This window comes from Pinus tabuliformis, chromosome 8, assembly GCF_031772625.1.
Source record: "Pinus tabuliformis cultivar Carrire ecotype Pingquan chromosome 8, CPIR1, whole genome shotgun sequence".
NCBI classification, from domain to species: domain Eukaryota; kingdom Viridiplantae; phylum Streptophyta; class Pinopsida; order Pinales; family Pinaceae; genus Pinus; species Pinus tabuliformis.
Window position 1 is genome coordinate 1,120,124,139 of NC_142294.1, and position 24,910 is coordinate 1,120,149,048.

The window sequence follows — 24,910 nt, forward strand, 5'->3', positions numbered from 1 at the left end:
TCGCAACCTCCACGTCACTCCCTCTGCCCTCTGCGTGGATGCCGCAGTCTCTCTCGACTCTGTGTTGCCTTTGCTGGGCTCTGCGTAGCCTGGACTGATTGCGGCTCTCGCTCTCTCCGCTTCTGTGCTGGTCTCCTAGTATTGTCCCTGCCTCTCTGCCTCGTACTCACTGCCCTTTGCTGTTGATTACTAATTCAACTTTAGTTAGCAACCCCTCTCCAGCAAAATGAATGACTGATCACTCTCGTGTGTTCTCCAACTGACCCTCAAGCCTCTTCTTATACTTTTATCGTTGGTCCTTCAACGGGGAGATTAAATCTCTAATCAACGGCTAAGATTAGATTTGGCTTGATCCATGACTTTTGGAACCTTTTAACCCAGTTTTATATTAATACCCATTAATATTTTATTTTTCCTAAGTTTAGACTTAGGAACTCATTAAAAATATTAATTATTTTAATATCTCCCAAACCGGGTAGCTATCAATTCGAGAATACCAGAATCTAGGTGCATGCTTGAGTCCATACAAGGCTTTCTTCAATCCGCAAATGTGAGACTGCTTCCCACGAACCTCAAAACTTTGAGGTTGTTCTGTGTACACTTCTTCCTCAATCACATTATTGAGGAAAGCAGTGTTTACATCCATTTGATGTAAATTCGAACCCGTAGAAGAAGCAATAGAGATAATAGATCTAATAGTAGTGTACCTAGACACTGGAGCAAAAGTCTCATCGCAATCCTCTCCCTTTTTTTGGGAGAATCCTCTAGCCACAGATCTTGCCTTGTATTTGTCAATACTGCCATCCATTGCATGCTTAATCTTGTATACCCATTTGGAGGTCACCACTGACTTCCCTTCAGGTCTAGGCACAATTTCCCATGCTTCATTCTTCATAATAGATTCGTATTCTTCCATCATCGCATCCTTCCAAACTTGCTGGCTAGTTGCCTCTTTATAGTTGGAGGGTTTAGAATCAATGAGATTTGTCATTAATGCTGCATATCCAGAATATCTCTTCGGTCTCTTGCTTTCCCTAAAGGTGCCACATGGTGCTGCATTCCTTCTACTTCCTGCAAGGTAGATCTAAGCCAAGCTAGCCTCTTCCTGATTTTAGAAACAACAACTGGATCCATTGTTTCACTAGGCCCTTCTGGCTCTTCTTGATGATCTATGAAATTTTATGAAGGATTGGATGGGCCTGAGCCCTCTTCCTTGGGAGCTTCTTGTTCTTCATCATCATCATAGTCCATGGGAACTTCTTTAGACTTCTAGTAGGCAATGTTCTCATTAAAGGTAATGTCTCTGCTGACTTCAACTTATCGCTGTCCTGGAACATAGATCTTATAGACCTTTGATAACTCACTGTACCCAATGAATATACCTTTCTTTCGAGAAGGCTCTAGTTTCTTCCTCTTATCTTCGGGTACATGAAAGTAAAATGGACAACCAAAGATTCTGAAACATCCAACCTTTGGTTTCTGTTCGGTGAATGCTTCGTTCTCATCAAAGGTAATGTCTCTGCTGACTTCAACTTATCGCTGTCCTGGAACATAGATCTTATAGACCTTTGATAACTCACTGTACCCAATGAATATACCTTTCTTTCGAGAAGGCTCTAGTTTCTTCCTCTTATCTTTGGGTACATGAAAGTAAAATGGACAACCAAAGATTCTGAAACATCCAACCTTTGGTTTCTGTTCGGTGAATGCTTCTTCAGGAATCTTATCTTCCAAAATTTGATGAGAACTTATATTTTGAATATAGACTACTGTCATGGATGCTTCACTCCATAAGAACATGGGAAACTCTTGATCATGCATCATTGCCTTGACAAATTCTTCAATGGACCTGTTCTTTCTTCCAACAACGCCATTTTCTTGTGGATTGTAAGGGACTATCAACTCCCTCTTAATTCGAGCTTCTTTACAGAAGGCAACAAGTTCCTTGAAAGTGTATTCTCCTCCATTATCTGATCTCAAAATATTGATTTTCTTTCCTATCAAGTTTTCTACTTCAGCCTTAAATTCTTGAAACTTGTTGAAGGCTTCATCCTTGGTCTTCATGAAGTAAATCCATGTCTTTCGAGAGAAGTCATCAATAAAAGTTACATAGTATAAAGAGCCTCCAAGAGATTTTACTGGCATTGGACCACATACATCAGAATGAACTAGATCCAAAATTTCCTTGGACCTACTTTCACTGCTTGGAAAAGACTTCTTGACATTCTTCCCAAGCACACAACCTTTACATACTCCTTCATGCTCCATTTGCAATCTTGGAACACCTGAAACCATTTGATTTAAAGTTGGCAAAGCTCTATAATGAAGATGAGCGTATCTTCTATGCCATAGTTCACATAGATTGATATCATTATGTGCTAATGCTTGAGCTAGTTGTTTCAAGAGTCTATACAACCTTCCTTCAGGAACTCCATTTACTCTTTACCATTGGCAAATGCTAATCTATCTCCTTTATCTTCAACAAATGCTAATCTATCCCCTTTATCTTCCAAACATGAAATATAAACCAAATTCCTTTTCAAACTTGGTATATATAGTATGTTGCTAAGATGAACATTTTCACTTGATGCCAACTCAATGGACATTTTTCCAATGCCTTTGACTACATAACTGTTGTTATCTCCAAGCTCTACCTTTTGAGATAATTTCCTTTCCATCAAACTTGTGAGATTGTCACGATCTCCTGTCATGTGTCTTGAGGCACCACTATCTACCAACCACAAGTCATTGCTATCTGCAACAAAACCTGTAAGAGCAGAGAAATAGAAGAAATCTTTGTCACCCAAATCTTCATTCTTGGGTTTCTTTGGATGTTCATCAATGTCTGCTATGGTAGCATGGTGCTTGCCCTTTCTCTTCTATCATTTGATCTTTCAGGGCAATGGCTTCTATAATGATTAGATTCGTGACAATGATAACATTGAACCTTCGACATATTATTCTTCCCTTGAGGAGCAGGTCTTATACATTCAGGTCTTCTATCTTCATTTCTTCTTTGGAAGCCAAACTTCTTTCTTCCTCCAACTTCCTTGGAACGTGTCGCAAATGCTTGAGAGTCACCTTCTTCAGATCTTTGAATCCTTCCCTTTATACGAGTCTAGATTATTCTTGAGTACATGAGATCAATAGTTCTTTGAAACTTGGAATCTTCTTCTTGCCACAGATACTAGATGAAAACGAATCCCATGAGTCAGGCAAACCATTAATTGTTGTAGTCACAAGTTCTTTATCAGAAATGATTTCATCAATTGCTTGAAGTTGATCTCTTAGTTGAGAGATCCTCATGAAATATGAGGCCACGATATCATTTCTTGACATTTTAACATCATGAAGCTCATTCTTCAAACTCATTGCTTGACCAATGTTGTTGATGGTGTATAATCCAACTAGGGCATCATACATCTTCTCTGAAGTGTCAAGATTTGTGACTTATGGAATGAAATGATCTCTGATAGAATCTCCTTAATACTTCTAGCTATGATGTCATCCTTTTCATATTTTGCTTTCCCTTCATCATCTAAAGGTTTAGTAACCTTTCCTTTCACAATATCCAAGATATCATTCTTTGCAAGGATGAGGTCAATCCTTGTTTTCCAAGCCTTGAAATTTATTGCTCCTTCAATCTTGTTCTCTGACTTCATAGAGGAACCCATGGATATTAGACAAAAAATCAAATTGTAGATGTAGGTCTCTTCAAAGGCTCTTTCCTTTGCCAAAGCTCTTCAAAAGTCATCTCAATGCCCTTTTCTTCTCCAAAGCTCTAAAACCATGATTTTTCAAGTGCAATAGATACAAGCACTAATGTTTTAAAACTGCTAGTTACTTCTAATGATGTAGATATTCTTTAGCACTTCAGTTTATCATTAAGCAATTACACTTCAAAAATTCAACCATAAATGCATGAGGATAGTAGAGATCACAATGCACAAAGACAACATAAGATTTACCCTTGAAAAGCCCACTCGGGGGAAAAACCCAACAACCTTTTCCTTAGAGGAATTCTTTAGTTCAACAAGAGATACACCTAATTCTGCTAGTCAACTATGATGGTCAAATTGTCCAACAATGCTATGGTCAAACATGGTCAAAAAATCCTCTCATCAAGTCAATTTTCTGCTGAACAAACTCGACCTTCCTTGATCTTTCTAGGACAAAATTCGTCCTCCCAGAAACTGTTGAGAAATCTAGGGCATTAGCATTAGGTGATTTCTCTTCGATTACTGACTATTTGTGAATGCTTTTTACCTTTTTAGATTAGGGTCTTCTTCATGTTAGATTATTAATGTTCTTCTTCATCAAACAGTAACCAATGCATCAACATAAATAGACAAGAGACACAACATGTAGGCTATGAGCTAGGGCCAAAACCTCTCACTCTTTGAGAGGAAAATATGCACAAATTCTTCTTATAGAGATTCCAATTGACGAATGCCAAGACCAAGACCCTTGACCTAGTAGCCTCTCCAAGACCAAGACACACATCCTTTTACATCTTCTCATCTTCTCTTCCACTTCGACCTTCTTCATAGCATAAATTGAGATCATCTCTTCTCATGTCAACGAACTGTCATGTCATCAAAGGTAGCTCCAAATCCTTGAGACCTCTTCCTAGTAGAGATTCGAACTTCATGTAATGACTTGATCTAGAGTCTAGACTGGTCACTGTGATCCGAACTGTCATGTCATCAAAGATAGCTCTGAATCCTTGAGACCTCTTCCTAGCAGAGATTCGAACTTCATTTAATGACTTGATCTAGACTGGTCACTGTGATCCGAACTGTCATGTCATCAAAGATAGCTCCGAATCCTTGAGACCTCTTCCTACCAGAAATCCGAACTTCATGTAATGACTTGATCTAGACTGGTCACTGTGATCCAAATTCAGGGATACCTCCTCTTTTCTGTGATCTGAGTTTTGAGAGAGATCTGAGATTCTCTTCAGCCCTTACAATTCGTTACTCCCTTGTCCTTTTACTTGCCGTCCCTCATTCTTGTTAATGACTAGACATGCGAACTTGTAACATTACCACTGTTCTTGTGATCTGAATCTTAGAGGGATCCAAATTCCCTTTTTCCTTCCCACAGAATTGTAGCCTTCAACTGTAGCCTTTAAACTAAAGACTTCACTGAGAGATCTATCCGAATTGGAGGTAATCCAAACCTCTCTTTTTGTGACTTCTTCACCGAAATGTCAAACATATCCATCCAAAATTTCTTTTGTTATTACCCATCCGAGTCACAGAGTTATGTGAAATCTGACTGTGGAAATGCGAAGTTTGTTCACCCTATTTATAGTGGTTGGTTCATATATTAAGGTGACATGACATCTTGACTAGATGTGTCTCCATATAACTGAGCCGACATGTGTTATTATTTCAACATGCAGGCCGACATAGGAAGAGGATTGTGTGCTTGTCATTGGAGGTCTATTTAGACACATTATGGACTCAAATACATTGTTATATCCCCAAGAAGGGTTCTTCATACATGACATAGACTCTTTGAGTTTTAATTACCAATCCTAAGGCTCTCAATGGGAGCCATCTAAAATAAAATCACTTGCTCATGAAACCCATGAAGGAAGGCTTACAAAAATAATTTTATTTTCTTCATTACATCATTTACAAAAGTCACAATTACATGTCATTATGAAGACCGAACCTAGTTACACTTTTCAATAGAAACTGCCTTGAAACTTGATTCTTTTGTCCAGAATATGCTGCCCATAATTTTGGCCTTGTTGCCCAGAAATTGCTACCAAGAAGTTCGACCTGCCTAGAATATGCCCAAAAAGTTGCACGTGTGAAGTCAAAGAGGGAGAGATATGCTTGAGTTGAACTTCTCCTTCTTTGTCCTACTTGTCTTTTTGCTTCCTTCGCTTGGTTGCCCAAAATATATCTGCTTGTGTGAGAGGTCAAATGGTGCCTTGTGGAGGAGGTCAACTACATATATATAGTGTTATTCTTGGTCGAGTGGTTGTCTGTTTGCCTAGAGTCGACTTGACTTGAAGGGGATGGGTTGACTTGACAAGTTTGGAGCCAAAAATTCAAAATTCAAATTTCAAAATTTTCTCTTTAATCATTTCACGGGTAATCAATAAAAATGACATGAAGAACATGTCTTACATTTTCATTATATATTTCAAGGGCTAAAATATTAATTATGAATATTGACCATAGCTACAAAATTCAACATTAGGGTGGGTTTACTGTTGAGGGAAAAGTGAGGATGAGGTTAAAACACCTCTTCCCCCTCCCTTTTCATCATTTTTCCATCTTATTTTCTTGAGCTTGGGAAAGAGAGAAAAGGAGAGAGCATATTTTTGAGGGCAGATTTTTGAGAGCATGGAGGAGAGAGCAAAGGAGACCATGGAGGAGTGAAGAAAGAGGAGCTTGGAGAAGATAAAAAAGGTTTCCATCTATCCCAATTTCTCAAGAGCTAAAGAGCTAAGCGTGAACCCCAACTCCCTCCTTTCCTTGTATTCCTTGTTTGCTGTTTTTTCCTTTTATCCTACTCTTTCCCATTCCTTTTTCCCCTCATTTTATTGCAGATTATTCCTCTAAGATTTGAGAAAAAGGAACAACTGTTAAGACACACTTCAGCTTTGGAGGTTATGGGTGAAAAAACTTGATTAGTTATGTAATATTCCTAGGGAATTTTTACAGTAAATAACAAAGCATACATAGACAAAAAACCACAAAAATTAAACACATGAATCAGACCATGAATATGCACCGCACTACTAAGCCATTTTATTATAATATGAAGAGGGTGCAATGACTTGTTGGAAAGAGTGTACCTAGTCTTGCTTAAGGTAAGCTAGCTAAGCGCAAATGAACAATAAGAGGTCTCCCTCAGGTACACTGCTGCTCTATCTTCTGGCTCTGCGCTGAACTGCCTAGAAATACATTACTGGGTGAGAAGATTTGTTGCTAGGGTCTCCTTTGGTGCTCAGAAAATTCTGGGAATTTAACCTCAACCTCTCCACCAAAAACCCAAAATAACCCACGAAGAAATTTGGCTATGGTTGACCTTAGAATTTCGACCCTCTTTTCCCTCTATGGCTCTGCTGCTGGGAAATTTGACCCACCTTTCAATCCTGCTGTGAATGGGCCCAAAAATAGTTGCAAACTCCAAGCAAAGGCTCTCCCAGGATCCTCCTCAAATCTCAAGCCCAAACTCCCTTCACTCCGCAACTCTCAAGTGTGCCTCCACCAAGCACTGCACAGTCATTGCGTTGCTGCTAGTGTCTCCTCCCGACAACTTGCACTCCCACTGCTGGAACAATCGGAAAAGGATGGAACTCCCTCCTATTGAAAAATCAAGGATTTTTTATATTAGGGTTTGATTCTCCTTTAATGATAATTACTTGTGAGTGTGTTGGCTTCTTTTACTTCTTTATTATCTTATCTTTCATCAAGCAATTATACATATATGAAGATCACAAAACAAGAGACACAAGATATAGGCACATGCCAGGGCAAAACCCCCTTCGAGGGGAAAACCCAGTCAAGATAATTCTTCCTTTCAATAGTATTCTTTGAGACTCTTTACCCTAGACCAAGACCAAACTTTCCCTCCACACCATGTTAGCCTCCAAGATCTTCGACCCCTTCTAGCAACTTCGACTAGGAAACAACTTCCGGCAACATGCAGCTTATGGCAATAGCGAAATCTTAGGAGACTTTGATCTCCCAACCCAGACCACGAAACAAAGAGAGAGAGGCACCAAAAGTTCGATTTTCTTCTTCTCTAGAGACTCCCCCAAACTCGCACTTCTTTCGTCCTCCCGGCAACAAACTTCGCACTTCTCCAGCTCTTCTTGAGATATCGAACTTGCTTGAGTCTGAGTGCTCCAAATGACTTCGACCTCCTTCAATATATAGGTTTCTAGTGGGTCGAATGGGGGTCCTTAGAGGACATATAATTCATATTTGACTTGATACAAAACCTTTTTACATGATTCGAAAGCCCAAGAAGGGTCTCTTCAAATATACAATGACTCTATAAACTCAATATTAATCCTAGGAGTCCACAATGGGGACTTTGACTAATATAATGATGACCCAAGCATGAAACCCATGCTTTAATAAGTCATTGTTACAATAATAAAAATTATTTTCTTTATTCTTTTGACAAGTACATTACATAATGACTCAAGTACATTATTGAAGACCGAACATAGTTACTTTTTCCAACACTCCCTCTTAACTAGGGAGGTATTCATAATGTACAAATACAATGGAAGATCTCAAACTATATGAAAACATGAAGAACCTTTAGGCACCGCAATGCCATGGACTAGATTCCTGACCAGGGCAATCTATCCAACCAGTCACTCAACAATTTAGGCACCACAATGCCATGGACTAGATTCCTGACCAGGGCAATCTATCCAAGTGGGACTAAGGTGGACTCAAGCTTTCAGCCCCTCTAGGTACCATCAGGCTTACTTGCTAACCACCAACCCAAACATACAAGTGTGTATCCAAAACAAAGCTCAATAAACAACACCACCTTTTCAATTTCGGGATTCCTGACATCAACACAGAGTGCCAGCTTGATGTCACCCCAGGCAATGCTTAAATCCTCAAAAAATCTCTTCCATTTATTTATCATCAATACAATCACCAATATCTACCAAACCTAGCAGGTTCCTTTGGTATTCGAACTTCTTATTAGGAAGAGCCTTTGTCAGAATGTCTGCTACTTGTTCATCCGTGGGAACATACTTTAACTTCACGATCCCATCCTGCACCAAGTTCCTATTAAAGTGGAACTTATTATTGATATGAATCATCCTCAAATGAAACAAGGGATCTCCAGACATCTTGATACAACTTTGATTATCACAATGAATCATAGTAGGACCCATAGATTTCTCGAACAAATGTGTCAGAAGCTTCCTTAACCAAACAACCTCTTTTCCTACTTCACATGCAGCCACATATTCTGCCTTGACACTACTTAATGCAACGAGATCTTGCTTCCTACTCATCCATGAGATAATAGCATCTCCCAGACTAAAGCATGCTCCGATAGTGCTCCTTCCATCGGTCTTATTGCCACCCCAATCAGAGTCTGTGAAGCCAATTAGATTGACTTCCTTACTTTCATACTTTAGGCAGTGATGTATAGTAGCACGAAGATACCTCAATATATGTTTGAGAGCTATCCAGTGATCATGATGAGGCTCCAACTGAAACTGACTAAGAATGTTCACTGCAAAACATATATTTGGCCTAGTATTTACCAGATACATCAAGGAACCCACCAGCTGACGATATAAGTTAGGATCCACGAGACTCGAGTTGGAGCTCCTCAACTTATTGAGGTTGGTGATCATAGGATTAACCATTGACTTGGAGCCTATCATCCCAAATTTTTGCAATAACTTGATGATGTATTTTCCTTGCCCCAAATATATCTCCCCAGGTCTCTGCCATACTTCTAGACCTAGGTAGTAATGCATCAGTCCTAGATCCTTCATCTCAAATTCAGCTGCCAACATCTTCTTCCATTCTTGAATTCTTCGTTCTACTTCAGTGATGAATAGATCATCCACATATAGTCGAATAATTACTCGCTCATTATTCACGACCTTAACATATAGATTCGGATCAACAATACTCTTCACGAACCCAATCCTAAGAAGATATGCATCCATTCTTGCATACCATGCCCTTGGTGCTTGCTTCAAACCATATAGAGCCTTTTTGAGTCTGCAAACATGAGAGTCCCTGCTATTCACTTCAAATCCTTCAGGTTGTTCGATGTACACTTCCTCATCAATGGTCCCATTCAGAAATGTGGTCTTAACATCCATTTGATGGATATTCCACCCCATTGTAGCAACCAATGAAACCAATGATCTAATGGTAGTGTACCTTTCAGTAGGTGCAAATGTTTCTTCATAGTTAATGCCTTCCTTTTGAGAGAAACCCCTTGCAACAAACCTTGCTTTGTACTTGTCTATACTTCCATCAACAATATGTTTGATCTTATACATCCACTTTGATGTGACAACCGATTTGTTACTAGGTCTAGGAACGATTTCCCAAACCCCATTTTTCATGATGGATTGATATTCTTCCTGCATAGCTTTCTTCCAAACCTCTTCATGCTCAGTGTCCTAGAGTGTAGATGGTTCGGCTTCAATCAACTTTGTCATATATGCAGCATAACCATAATGCCTTTTTGGTTCCTTACTTTCCCTGGAGGAGCCTTTTGCAGCTTCATGTCCTTCAACATCTTCTAATGTAGCTTTCAACCAATTTGGCCTCTTCCTTGTGGGTGGGATAACCACCGATTGAATAGGCTCACTTAGTTCTTCTTCTTCATCATTTGCAGTAGAGTTCTCATGAACTTCATCTTCTTCAAATACGAGAACTTCTTCCTCATCAGAATCAATAGGAATATCCTTTGATTTCTTATAAGCGTGATTCTCATCAAATATAACATCCCTACTAACTTCAATGTATCTTCCCTCCTTTATGTAGATTCTATATGCTTTTGCCGAAAGACTATAACTAACGAATATTCCCTTGATGCTTGTCGAGTCCAACTTCTTTTACTTTTCTTTCGCAACATGGACATATGCTATTTCCAAATATGCGGAAATGATCCACACTCGGCTTCTTTCCCGTGAATACTTCTTCGGGTGTAGTTTATCAAGATTCTTACGAGGACTTCTATTTTGAACATACATGACAGTCATCGCTGCTTCACCCCATAAGAACTTCGACAAATGTTGATCAAGGAGCATAGTTCAAATGCCTTCTTCGATTGACCTATTCTTCCTTTCGGCCAATCCATTTTGTTCGGGATAGTAGGGAACAATGAGCTCCTTCTTAATACTTGCATCCTTACAATATGTAATTAGCTCTTTGGAGGTGTACCATTGTCAGACCTTAGAGTGTTTATCTTCTTTTCGGTTAGGGTTTCCACCTCAGCCCTAAACTCCTTGAACTTATCAAATACTTCATCTTTAGTTTTGAGTAGGTAGAGCCATGTCTTCCTTGAATGGTCATCAATGAATGTTACATAGTAGAGATGACCTCCAAGTGTCTTGTCAGACATGGGCCCGCATACATCGGAATGGATGAGATCTAATATTTCTTTAGATCTAGATTCACTATGATGAAATGGCTTTTTAGTATGCTTCCCCAAAGAACATCCCTTGCACACACCTTCATGGTCTAACTTCATATCAGGAATACCATGAACCAATTGACTAAGAGTAGGGATGACCCTATACTGAAGATGGCCATACCTTCGATGCCATAGTTCAATGGGGTCTATTTCCATATGAACCAGAGCTTGAGGAGATGGAGTGATAACTGGATAAAGACTTCATTCACGAACTCCAATAACCCTAGCTTGGTCAATACTAGAGTTCTTTCCCCAAACCAATACTTTTCCATCAACAAAAGCAATTCTTTCCCCTTCATCTTCTAAACAAGAAATAGAAACTAAATTCTTTTTCAAACCTGGAACATAGAGAATGTTGTTGAGATGCAACTTCGATCCATTATCTAGCTTCAATGATGTAGATCCCAGGCCTCTAACAGCATAGCTTTTGTTGTCACCCAATTCCACTGCATGAGAGGATGACTCTTTTGATAGTGTGTGTAGTTGCCTACTTTCACCTATCATATGTCTAGATGCTCCACTATCAATGATCTATGCATTGTCATTATTAAGAGATCCTGTAAGGGCAACCAAGAAACCTTGACTCTTGACTTTGTTGAATAGGTAGTAGATGATCTTCTTGATCCATCTTCCAGTAGAGTTGAAACCCAATCTTATGTAGTTCACCATAGAGGGAGAATCCATGCCAACAAAGTGATCTTTGACTTCCCTTGACCTTAGCTCTAATACCATGTTGGAAAATTAAGGATATTATATTAGGCTTTGATTCTCCTTTAATGATAATTACTTATGAGTGTGTTGGATTCTTTTACTTCTTTATTATCTTATCTTTCATCAAGCAATTATACATATATGAAGATCACAAAACAAGAGACACAAGATATAGGCACATGCCAGGGCAAAACCCCCTTCGAGGGGAAAACCCAGTCATGATAATTCTTTCTTTCAATAGTATTCTTTGAGACTCTTTACCCTAGACCAAGACCAAACTTTCCCTCCACACCATGTCAGCCTCCAAGATCTTCAACCCCTTCTAGCAACTTCGACTAGGAAACAACTTCCGGCAACATGCAGCTTACGGCAACAACGAAATCTTAGGAGACTTCGATCTCCCAACCCAGACCACGAAACAGAGAGAGAGGCACCAAAAGTTCGATTTTCTTCTTCTCTAGAGACTCCCCCAAACTTGCATTTCTTTCATCCTTCGGACAACAAACTTCACACTTTCCAATTCTTCTTGAGATATTGAACGTGCTTGAGAGTGAGTGCTCCAAATGATTTCGACCTCCTTCAATATACAGGCTTCTAGTGGGTTGAATGGGGGTCCGTAGGCCGACATGGTGTGGAGGATGTATAATTCTTATTTGACTTGATACAAAACCTTTTTACATGATTCGAAAGCCCAAGAAGGGTCTTTTTGAATATACAATGACTCTATAAACTCAATATTAATCCTAGGAGTCCACAATGGGGACTTTGACTAATATAATGATGACACAAGCATGAAACCCATGCTTTAATAAGTCATTGTTACAATAATAAAAATTCTTTTCTTTATTCTTTTGACAAGTACATCACATAATGACTCAAGTACATTATTGAAGACCGAACACAGTTACTTTTTCCAACACATCCTTGGGTTGGCACTCGAAACCATTGAAGAAAGGGTTGAGTACCCTGCTTGGAGAAAGTGGTGTGCTAAACAACACTTGCAGACTTGGCTTCAGCTCAAGTGTGTTATGTCAAAGACAAGATTTTTGAATAGATGAATGAATGACCAAAAGAGTGCCTTCCCTTCCTTTTTGTCAAAATGCCTCCAACGTACTCATGTGGGCCCACCTCGATTTCCTCCCACCGAATTTCCCTCCAAGGCATTCGTATTCTCCATGTGGGCTGCAATTCTCCATGTGTGGCCTGCATGCTCCACTAGGGACTTGATATTCTCCTCCTCCTCTAATGTTTGGGGCATTGCTTTTAATAAAAAATTGACGTGGGGCCTCTAAACCCACATTTCCTAAGTGCAAACATGAATGAAGACAATTTACCAAAATTGATATTTCACTTAGCAATAATGCAAGTGGGAATATCACAAGTTATTTATCGCTGAAAAACTAAAATAATTAATCAAGTCAAAAAATACTCTAGAGTAACTTCCTTAGTAACTAGGCCCCATGGGTCTAAGTGTGTTATATAAATTCATCATGCTAGTGTCATTTTATACAATTCCCCTGTTGGTTATGGAATTTGTGTGGTAGAAGAGAGACAAGATAGAGAGAGAAAGGGGCAAAATTGCCCTGATATCTTCTGAACTTCAAATTTTTTTATTGGTGCCCTGTCCATTGGGCAATGGAGTCTACTTCCCTGCTAGGTACATCTGAGCAGGTAACAGTTATCAGAAACCAAAATTGGTCGAGTCCAAGCATATCTCAGGCCTTCCACAGTACAAGGTTTCTTTACAAATTCCAAGGAGTTTTACAGCAAAGCATAAAGAACTTTGCAATATCTGTTGGACACTTCAAACTGTACATCCTGTTAATAGAATATTGATGGATATGGTTTAATAAGAGAAACTATAGGCCAATGATAATTTGCAATGAAGATAATGATTAAAAAATACAAGAGTTGAAGGGCTAGAAATGGTTATTATTGAATGCGGAAGACAGCTTCTGCTTTAATGTCTTGCACAAACTCAACAGATGAGAAGTGTATTGTTTCGGTATTGATGAAACATTTATTTGAATGACATGGGATGAAGTGAGCCTTATGGAAGAAGGAACACTATACTTCATGGACAATCATAATAGGAAACTTGAAAGTAAAAGCAAGATTCTTAAACAGGGTAAAATGGATGACATTTCAAGGGGATGCACAGCTAGATCATGAAAGGGTTTACATTTCCTTAAAAGTTCATCTATTCTTATGGTTGAAAATTAATATCTGAGATGTGGATTATCTTATGCATTTTCATTGGTTGTGGAACAATAGAAAATTCCTCTGATGAGCATTGAGGATTTGGCCATTTGTAGAAGTACTCTTTGTGTTTACACATTTTATCTATACTATGCTGTTTCACTGACCATGATTCAATAACAAGCATAGATTGTTTATTATGTCGAAGAGTTCAAGGAGGTTGAGTGGTTCCTATGTTTTCTTTTTTTCCTTTTCTTATTACAATGCTTGTCATTGTTAGTTGCTCATCTTTCAATTTATTTTCATGGCTAATGGAACATTGATCTTTCAAGGTTGGACTGTTATATTTAAGCCCCCACTGTGTTAACTGTTTTATCCATACTATGCTGCCGTATTGGGAATGATTCAATACCAAACATAGATGGTTTATTATGCTATATGGTTTTAGGAAGTTGAATGGTTTGTATTGTTTTCATTTTTCATTTTCCTTTTAAAAATTACCATGCCTATTAAGTGGCCTACTTTCTACTATGGTAAACTGCTCATTTTTTATGCGTCATTTTTGTAGATTTTATTCTTTGTAGCCATGCTTGGTCATTTTGTTTATCATGATTATGATGAACTATTTTTTGTTTGTGATCATGGCCATGACCATTACAGTTTTCTTCCATTTTACTGAAAATATCTGTGAACCTTCCAGTATAGTTCCCTTTCTTGCTTATCATTTTGTATTGTCTCAGGAATTCCCAACAGTCAGATATTGTGCCCCCAAATCAGCTAAAGATACAACAATGCCGACCACTTTCCGTGAATTGGTTTCTACCAAACTTGCAGCGGAACTGTTGGATCGCCTTGTCAAATACAAATCAACAATACTAAATTATCCACAGACAGAAACTTGTGAATTGCTCATTGTTGATCGATCAATTGATCCAGTAACTCCACTATCTATCCTTTGCCTTCAAATATGTTGTGTTTGATCTTTTAAGCTATGGCATTAGATTGATCACCTCATTTGACTTCTTGTACCTGTATATTATGCAGATTGCTCCAGTGATACATGAATGGACATATGATGCTATGTGTCATGATCTATTGAATATGGAAGGAAATAAGTATGTTTATGAGGTAGGTTTCTTATTTTCTTGTGAGGTCTGCATTGTGTTGCTTTACAAAGGAAAAATGTACTTTCTTTGATCTTCCTATGAGGCAAGTGATTCTTGTGTATTCTCTAGATGACTACTCATAAAGGAAGAAAGGAAAAAAAAGAGGTTCTTTTGGAGGAGCACGACCCAGTTTGGCTTGAATTGCGTGATCTCCATTTTGCAGAAGTAAGTTTTTTAATTAATTACAGAATCTATCTACGAAATTTTAGTGATATATGAATGAATGTTATGTACTTACTATACTATAACCATTGTCATGACAGGCAAGCTTGCGGTTGCATGAAAATATGTCTCAATTTGGGTCAGTGAACAAAGCTGCACAAATTCGGCTTGGTTCAAGGTGTGGTAAGGATAGATTGTGGTTGAACTTCCAGATATCTGTTGGTCTATCTATTCAATTTTGTTGTAGGAACTGGGTTGATCGATTGGCAGAATTACTAAATTTACTTGTATGCATCCTTGTTTTTATGAGATCTCTAATTTATATGTGAAAACTGCAACAAGATTTATGCTGGCAGTTATTTTGGAAAATGCAGCATATATTATATTACATAAACATAAAAAATCCAAATAAATGTTCTTTACTTACAGCTTCAAGTGAGGCATTTACCAGTCATTGAAGCTATCCTAAAATATTTGGAAAATCAGAGTTCAGTGCTAAATTGGATAACTGATTGGACCAATTGACAACAGAATTTCATTCAAAAATGGATCAAGTGACCAAAATGTGGGGAGAAAACAAAGCTAGATTACACAAGCTGGAAACCCGATTGGATGGAATGACTACTGAACTTAAAGATATAAAAGACATGCTTCCATCTTGCTTCGCCTAACCAAATTTGTCTCAAAACCTACCTACTATTCACCGAATTTTTAACACACCTGCTACTCTACTACAATTATACCCAAACATATAATTATGTGCATGCTTTTCCATTCAATCCACAGCCTAGTTATACATATTTGTTGTGACAACTCCTGTATGCCTGACTGGTTAGTATTTATCTTTGCAATCTGCCATTGGGTTATCTAATGATTAAAATTGAAATATCGATATTTAGTTGGAGAGATACATGTGAAAACACAGGATAGAAGAGCACAGAATAGCAATATTTTGAGGTACATAACATGCAAGACAACAAGAAGAGGTGTACTTAAGGAAGAGGGGTATTTGGAACAACCACAGAGCTTTGAGTAACATGACAGCGAATCCCATGTTTGCAGATTGAAGAAAGCCCTCTATGGTTTGAAGCAAGGCGTGCTCGGATTGATGGATACCTGATGAAGTTGGGATCCAATAGAAGCAGTGTCAATCCGAACCTCTATTTCAAGATGTTGAAATATGTAACTAGGTTCGGTCTTCATAATGACGTATGTAATGTTGATTTTATGTATTCAATAAAAGGAGAAAAATAAATTTATTATTATTGTTTTTGAGGCATGGGTTTCATGCTCAAGGGAAATTTATTTTAGGTCAAGCTTCCATTGAGAGCTTCTAGGATTTTTCATTGAGTCTATAAAGTCAAAAGAATCATTGTCATGTATGAATAACCCTTCTTGGCCATGTTACATATTGTAAGAAAAATGATTTAAGTCAAAGTCAAGTCAAGTAACCCTCGAAGACCTTGTCTAGTGCTTCTGATCAAGTTGGCCTACAAAGGAGCGAGCCAAACTCTCTAGAAGATGAAGTCGGCCTATTTGAGGGCTCATGAAGGCCTATATAAAGGAGAACTCGGTCTCACTAAAGGATCACTCATTCGAGCATCAAGAAGAGTTCAATCAAGGAAGAGTAAGGAGCCTAATACCCAGTGAAGGGAGAAGGAAGAAGAGGAAAGATTTTTCTTATCTGTTTTGGGCTAATTCTCTTCCACACATGCGAAGGTTAGGGCATCATTTACAGTAGTGAAAGCCGAAAATTACAGTCACTTAAAGGGAGCCAAAGTTGGGTCAAGGAAGGTCAAATTAGCAAGCTGTATTGTCAAAGAAGAGAGTCCAAGTCAAGCGAAGGCAAAAGGAGGATAATTTGTCCATATTCTAGGCACACATGTGACCTAGGGTTTCTGTAGAAAAGGCCGAAATTTTGAGTTAGGGCTGAAATCTGAAGCTGTGGTACAAGTTAGTCCAACATTGACTTGGAGAAGGAGAAGGAGAAGTTCATCTAGAAGAAGCATTGACTTGGTCTTGGAGTGGTTATTAGGTCAAGGGTCTTGGTCTTGGAATTCGTCAATTGAAGATTCTATAAGAAGAAGAATTCGGTTGGTTTTCCTCTCAAGCTTGGAGAGGTTTTGGCCCTTGCTGATAGCCTACATCTTGTGTCCTTTGTCTCATTGTTCTTTATGTTTTGGTAATTGTTTGATGAAGAGAACAAAATAATAACCAAGCTAAAGAAGAATCTAATAAGAAAAGATTAAAAAGTATTCACAAGCAGATATCACCAGCTAGAGAAATCATCTGTACTCGCTGCCCTAGAGATCTCAACACAAGATTTTCCAAGGTATGCCTTTTATTTTGGTTTTATATGTTGATGACTTATCCTTGACAGGAGTAGAGCCTCTGATCATTCAATGTCAGAGGGAGCTTGCCTCTGAATTTGAGTTAAAAAATATTGGGTTGATGCACTATTTCCTGGGCTTAGAGGTGTGGCAGAGACCTTGAGAGATTTTCCATAGTCGAGGAAAATACGTTGTCAAACTTTTGGAGAGATTTGGGATGGTGGATTGTGAATCCATGGCCACACCAATGGAGGCAAACTTCAAGAAGCTATGTGGTGAAGCTGCGGGACCAGATCTAGTGGATCCTTCTTTGTACTGACAATTGATTGGGTCCCTGATTTTTCTGGTTTATACAAGACCGTATATAGGTTTTGCCATGAACACCTTGAGCCAGTTCATGGTGGAACCTTTGCATGCTCATTGGGTGGCTGCAAAACATGTGTTGAGATTTCTACATGGGATGAGCCATTATGGATTGAGATACACTTCAGGTGATGATTTGAGATTGCATGGATATACAAATGTAGATTGGGCCGGGAGTGTTGCTGACAGGTAGAGCACATCAGGGTGCTATTTTAGCTTGGGATCTGCCATGATTTCCTGGATGAGCAAGAAGCATAAATTTGTCGCTCTCAGTCAATGTTATTAGAACTGAACTAGTGATCGAACCAGAAAACCATGCGGATCGAGAACCGGTAAAAAAACTAGACCAAAAAACCGGTTGACCAAAAACACATAAAATATTCAAATTTTAAAGAAAAACATATATATAAATGTGTGTCCATATGAATCCAAACCATTTATACACAAATAAGCTAAAGTTTTCGTTTATATAACATGTAAGGGTGCACATCACCAAAATAGCGTAGAGTGCAATCCATCTTTGAACCGAAAATACATCAATAAATAGGCTCTAGATGGCCTTTAACATCCAAAAAAAATTACGCTCCAGTAAATGCCTACATATCATCAAAATCATTGCATATGTTGGGATCTTCATCATCAATATAACCCTATAAGCATTAAAATAAGATAGAAAAAACGTAGCATGTCATCTCAAGATTTTGTTTGAGTGATGGGTACATTTTTAGTAGTCATGATAGAGGAGTTCGACAACCAATGCCACTAACATCAAAGTACATAGAGGGCTTGGTGCTCTTTATTAAATACTAGTTCCATACCTTCGTACATGACAAAATTCAATGGAAACATTGCAATCCCCCCAATCTCCAAATCTTGAAAAATTGTTAAGTCTACTAGATTTTGAGTGAAATATAAAATTCTACTTTCTCCATATGAAATCCAATGAAGTTGGAACCGCTCTCAAACATCACAAGTCATTTCATGATAGTGTTAAAAATTTAAGTGAAATGATGAAAATTAAAGATAAAGAAGAATGTCACTTTTACTTTAAGAATTTAACATTACCTTGAATCGCATAGCAATGCTAGGGCCATAGCCTTGAACATTAGGTTGAGGGCCATAAGCTTGAATATTAGGCTGGCCTAGGAGAGAATCAAAAGTGGGCCAACCAATTGAAAAAATAAATAAAATAAAAAATAAAAAAAGGCAATTTTTTTACGTTGGCCCATGCAGGTACAAACTGACGGAACCGGTCTCGAACTACCCAGTTTGGTGACGGTACCAAACTGGTCTATTTCGGTTCCGAAGCCCTAACCATGGTTGCTTGGGAGTGGGCTTAAACTGGTCAGACCAGTTGGTTCCGTTAGTTCTGGTCCAGTTCTGATAACACTGCTCTTAGTACAGCTGAGGCAGAGTACATTGCAACTAGTATGGTTGCGTACGCTCTTTGCAAAGTTGTTTGATCATGTGCCAGATACGACGGTAACATACTGTGGCAATCAAAGCGGGATTAGACTTTCAGAGAATCCAATATTCCATGATAGGTCGAAGCACATCGAGATTAAGTACCCACTACATCAGGGATATGGTACAGAGAGGAACAATGAGGTTCCAACACATCCCGACAGATGAGTAGGTTGCAAAAATTCTCAGCAAGCCTTTGTCGAAAGCGAAGTTCTTATTCTTTAGAGAGGAGCTTGGAGTGCAGGAGAATGTATCCCTCTCCGAGAGGGAACATTGTTGATCGAGAACATTGAGCATATGCTCTTCCCCCAGTCTTTTGACTAGCCATGGACTTGGTTGGGGGGGGGATGAGAAGTGAGGCTCTTGGGTGTGAGGTTACTCCTTGAAGCCATGGACTTGGCCGAGTACACACCAGTATGCATCCTACTTGCGAGTTACCTTCATGTCTTTATTGGCCAAGGGCCATATTGAGATGGTTAAGCTTGCTGGGATAGCCACCCATCTGGCTAATGGATGAGCAGTCTTAGGTGCATATGATCATTACCAAAGTCGGATGCGACTACCATGGACTTGGTTAAGGTATGCACCCTACCTGCAAGTTACCTACGTGTCTTTATTGGCCAAGGGCCATATTGACATGGTTAAGCTTGCCGGGATTGCCACCCATCTGGCTAATGGGTGAGTAGACTTAGGTGCATGTGATCATTACCAAAGTCGGATGTGACTGCCATGGATTTGGTTAAGGTAAATTGATCTCCCTCTGTATTGGATGTAGGTGTTCTACCACTTGATTATTGAGGATCGAGCTGGGTGAGGATTAGTCAGTGGACATAGGGACCGTACGTGTGATCTTTACCAAGGTCATTTATGACTGCCATGGACTTGGTTGTGGTAAGTCGATCTCCCTTATTGTCGTGTGGATCATTCTTCTTCTTCTTTGGATCGAGATATCATTGTTCAACTGAGTGAGATATACTCCTTCAGGTCATGGAGATTGACCTCGAGTCCAATAGGGTGTGTGTGATTTTTACCAAGATCAAATGTGACTGCCATGGACTTGGTTGTGGTAAATCTATCTCCCGTATCGTCGATTGTGGATCATTCTTCTATGAGATGAGCTTCTCTTATGCTGAGACATGTAAATCTGAGATGAGACTTATGGTGCAGCAAGAAATTCCTCCCTAGCTGAGAGGGAGTGTTGAAAATAAGAAACTTCAGTCAAAATTTATTTTGCTAATTAATGGAGAAAATTAATATTTGTGGGTTTGACCAAGTTGGCCTCAAAGAATTCATGCTGGCCCACATGTGTGAAAAATCACATCCCAAAATGCATATAAATAGACTATCTTTGACCCTCATTTGGACATCACATCATCACACAAGTTTGGTCTAAACTTGCAGGAGCTTCTCACACGTGTGAAGGAGTCAAGGCATCTTTTATCTGCATTGACCAACCTCTTCTCTCTCTGTTTGACTTGCATTGACCTGGGCTTAATATGCTTTTGTTGACCAAGATTTTGACTGTGCTTGGAGGCTGAAAATTACAGGGACTCCTTGACTTTCTTTGATTGAGGTTTCACACTATTTCTAGGCACGTTCACCACAAGTTGACCACTGGTCAACTCTGTGATTTTTGACCGAATTACAAAACTGTTGAGTGAGGTGTTTTGACAGTGTTCTTAAATGTTGAAGGAGGCCAAAAATTGTAGATTGACTTTGACTTTGGTTGATCGAATTTATCTTTGTTTATTGGGCACGTTGAATGAGGTTGACTGCAGGCTTGAACTAGGGTTTGACTGCAATGTTGACTAGAATATTTGGCTGACGATTGCAGGAAGAATTTATCTCTGTTTGACTGAATCTTTGACTAAGGGAGAAGGCCAAATCTTTGACTCTGAGTTGACCAAATTCTGGGTTATGTTGGGTGTTGACTGCAGGGTTGACTGTTGACGTTGACTGAACTTTTCTGTGGAAGTTGCAGGCTGAAATCCGGCCCTTTGACTAGACTGTTGATTGGTAACAGATTTGTGATCTTTGATTGATGTTGATTTGATTTGACTCCCATTCTCTTGGAAAGTCAAAGCTTGACTTTGACTAGTTTATGGATGTACTATTGGATTGTATCTCTGCTGAGATGAATATCTAAAGAAGAATAATTGAATCTGGGTTTTTTCTCTTGTGGGGTTTTGCCGTGGTCTTTGACCAGGAAATCTGTGTCATTGTGCTTGGCTTTCTTCTATTATGCATTACTGTTTATTGTTCTATCTATAGTTGCTTAACTATTCCTTGGGTTAATGGAATTAGATGAAATTGTTTTAATTGATTATAACAACATAGAACACTGTGTAAAATTAACATGTGTTAATATTTCTAAGGGCGATATTGTTCTTCGCTTAAGATAATTGCATTACATCATTTACACATTGAATTCACCCCTATAGCATTATGACTTCATTACCTCACATGAAATTATGTAGAAAGAACAACATCAACAGTAATGCAGCGAAACAGTAAAAAGAATATCAGAAGAAAAGCATGCACACAAAGAGACACCAAGATTGGTCAGAGATCAGGGAAAAACCCCACAAGGGGGAAAACTCTCAATCACTTCTCCTTCTGTTAGATTTCATCAACTGTACAGCTAAGATACAAAGTACAAATGTCATCAGGCTACCCAAGACCTATACATGACTTGTTCACACCTTCATTTGTGAACGAGATTTATCACCAATGTTAATAACTTGCCAGGGTTGAGACCAAGGTACTTTAATGTCAATGAAGCCATACCGAGCTGATATACTAAAGAACTGAGATGCCAAACAACTTTCACTGTAATGTCATGTGTACTATAATGCGGTGATGACATATGTATTAAATGCTGTGATGATATATATATGAGTATCTAGACCACATAGCTGTAACGCCATACCTGAGTGCTCAGTCCGTACATATAACAGCTAAGAGAGTCTTCAACATAATGAACCTAACAAAGGATGATGCCATATATAGTGAGACCATATATATATATATATATATATATATATATATATATATATATCGTAGAACTGTTAGATGAATACATACTGTGCATTGAGACCATATATGCTATTGTTGTTGCCAAGCATCATAAGAGCAGAGAATGTCTCCATTGTAATAACTGTCATAACCACTGTAATGTGAGACCACTCTAGGTCACTATAAACCATTATATATATATATATATATATCTCGTAGAACTGTTAGACACATACATACTGTGCATTGAGACCATATATGCTATTGTTGTTGCCAAGCATCATAAGAGCAGAGAATGTCTCCATTGTAATAACCATCATAACCACTGTAATGTGAGACCACTCTAAGTCACTATAAAACTTTGTAGCTTGCTACTGAAGGTATCTACCAATTGAGGATATCAATCCAATATCATGATAATAAACGGAGCGAATCCATTCTGTAATATGAGCTACAACAACTCGATACTGTAGAGGTACAGCGAATCCATTACACGTAAAACAACCGTCATTACAGAGAGCGAGTCCATAAGGTCATAGAGGTAATGTGATGTCACCATTGTAGAATGCACTGTAAAACGATGCGTGTAGTTAATTGTCAATCACTGCCTCTGTGTAATTTCAATGCGGAACAAAGAGGGATCCGACTCATATGACACCTGAGCCTTAGTCACTGAGAAATGATACAAGCACTGTGCTAATCCTCTGCAATATTAATTATGTACGTGCCCTAGATATGTAAGTCATCGAGCAGCTCCAGAAGCGAACCAACGGACTCCAAAGAACCTCAGAGATTATTAGCGAGCTTTACGAATATTGTGAAACTCACAATAAAGATGCGAGCTTCAAAATATGAATATCCAGCCTGATATTGCAAACCAATGAACTTCAGATAATATGCGAATGCCAAAATTTACGTTGATCTTTCCACAGGTGATTCTTATGCGATTTGTCCATTGTGAGCCATTGAGTTTTTATTTCAGAAGTTTGAGATCCCATAGTTGTTCAAGTGCAGAACATATTTGCCCATTACAGTTGTCCAAAACAGAGAGCGAAGGTTCTATGGAACCTATCCGAAAATCTCAGAGAGAGTTACGCCTTTTCAAGGCATATTTGGAGATTAACCCGATTGGGTATTTATAGTCATTTTTATGAATGAATAGTCACGTCTATTTGCATAAGACGACCTTAATAATTATGGAGCTGACCTAAGTATGCTTGGAGGGAAATTTTCAATTTAGAATTTAGCAAATTATATTTAAATATATATTTCCAAAACCCCCCCTTTTTAAAAATTACTGACCCAATTAATTTGTTTGACCAATTCTCTTTGACTAATATAAATTTTGTCAAATAATATTAGGGAATTATTTCCTGGCTGCCAAATTTAACAACAGGTTGGCAGGATAGGCCAACTTTGATACCACTATAATATCCCAAGGGGATTTTTTGCGCTTAGGGTTCTATTTGAGTACGTTTTTTTCTTCAATTAATCAGAAAGGACTATACAACAATAGTGCACATTATCCAATAGTAGGTATCCACGAATAATATAAAAGATTTCCAACAGTGATATAACCACAATGAGTTAGGCCAGACCGCTCAATGAACAGAAGATGTATTCAACCAATAATCCACTAGTAAAATTTTGTTTGCAATGTCAATATTCAATATTCCAATTATAGCTCATGCTAGCACAATCCAATACTACTCTTACTATACTAGTTAACGCACTGTCTACTGTACTGCCATTGAACGTGTTGGCTATTGAGGGGGCTTGTGGCAGCTGTTATGAATAAAAATATATATAAAATAATATAAATAATGTAAAACAATAATAATAATAAATAATGGTCAAATTAGTAACTAGTTAATGAAAAGGTATGTCCCTAAGGACATGACCTGTTGGAAAATGTAACTAGGTTCGGTCTTCATTATTGTACTTGGAGTCAAAATGTAATTTATTTGTCAAAAGAAAGTGAATTTGATTTGACTTATCAAAGCATGGGTTTCATGCTTGGGTCAATTATAGGTCAAGCCTCCATTGTAGGCTTTAGTTAAAGTTATTTATTGTTTGACTCCTCCATCAAGTCATCCTCTTCAGCAAAGTCTTCAAGACTGCCTCAAAAGAATAATTATTAAGTGAAGATCATGTCGGCCTAAATACAACGAGACACCTATTCATGTACACATTGCCCTAGTAGATTGCCCTAGTAAGGAATCTAGTCCGTGGCATTGCGGTGCGTAAATTGTTGAGAGACCAATGGATAGATTGCCCTGGTCAGGAATCTAGTCCATGGCACGTGGTTTGAGATCTTCCGTGCACCTC

At 38.5% G+C, this 24,910-nt stretch overlaps 1 protein-coding gene across 3 annotated transcripts in view; it reads left to right on the plus strand.

Annotated features, from left to right (window-relative positions):
* LOC149239263 (SNARE-interacting protein KEULE-like) overlaps nucleotides 1-24,910 on the plus strand; it is a 514,512-nt gene that overhangs the window by 218,187 nt on the left and 271,415 nt on the right. For all 3 annotated transcript variants that reach the window (XM_089373374.1, XM_089373375.1, XM_089373376.1), the window contains 4 exons: nucleotides 14,823-15,017; nucleotides 15,127-15,210; nucleotides 15,318-15,413; nucleotides 15,512-15,588. In XM_089373374.1, coding sequence (XP_089229500.1) covers nucleotides 14,823-15,017; nucleotides 15,127-15,210; nucleotides 15,318-15,413; nucleotides 15,512-15,588 — 452 coding nt within the window. The remainder of the gene's footprint in view (nucleotides 1-14,822; nucleotides 15,018-15,126; nucleotides 15,211-15,317; nucleotides 15,414-15,511; nucleotides 15,589-24,910) is intronic.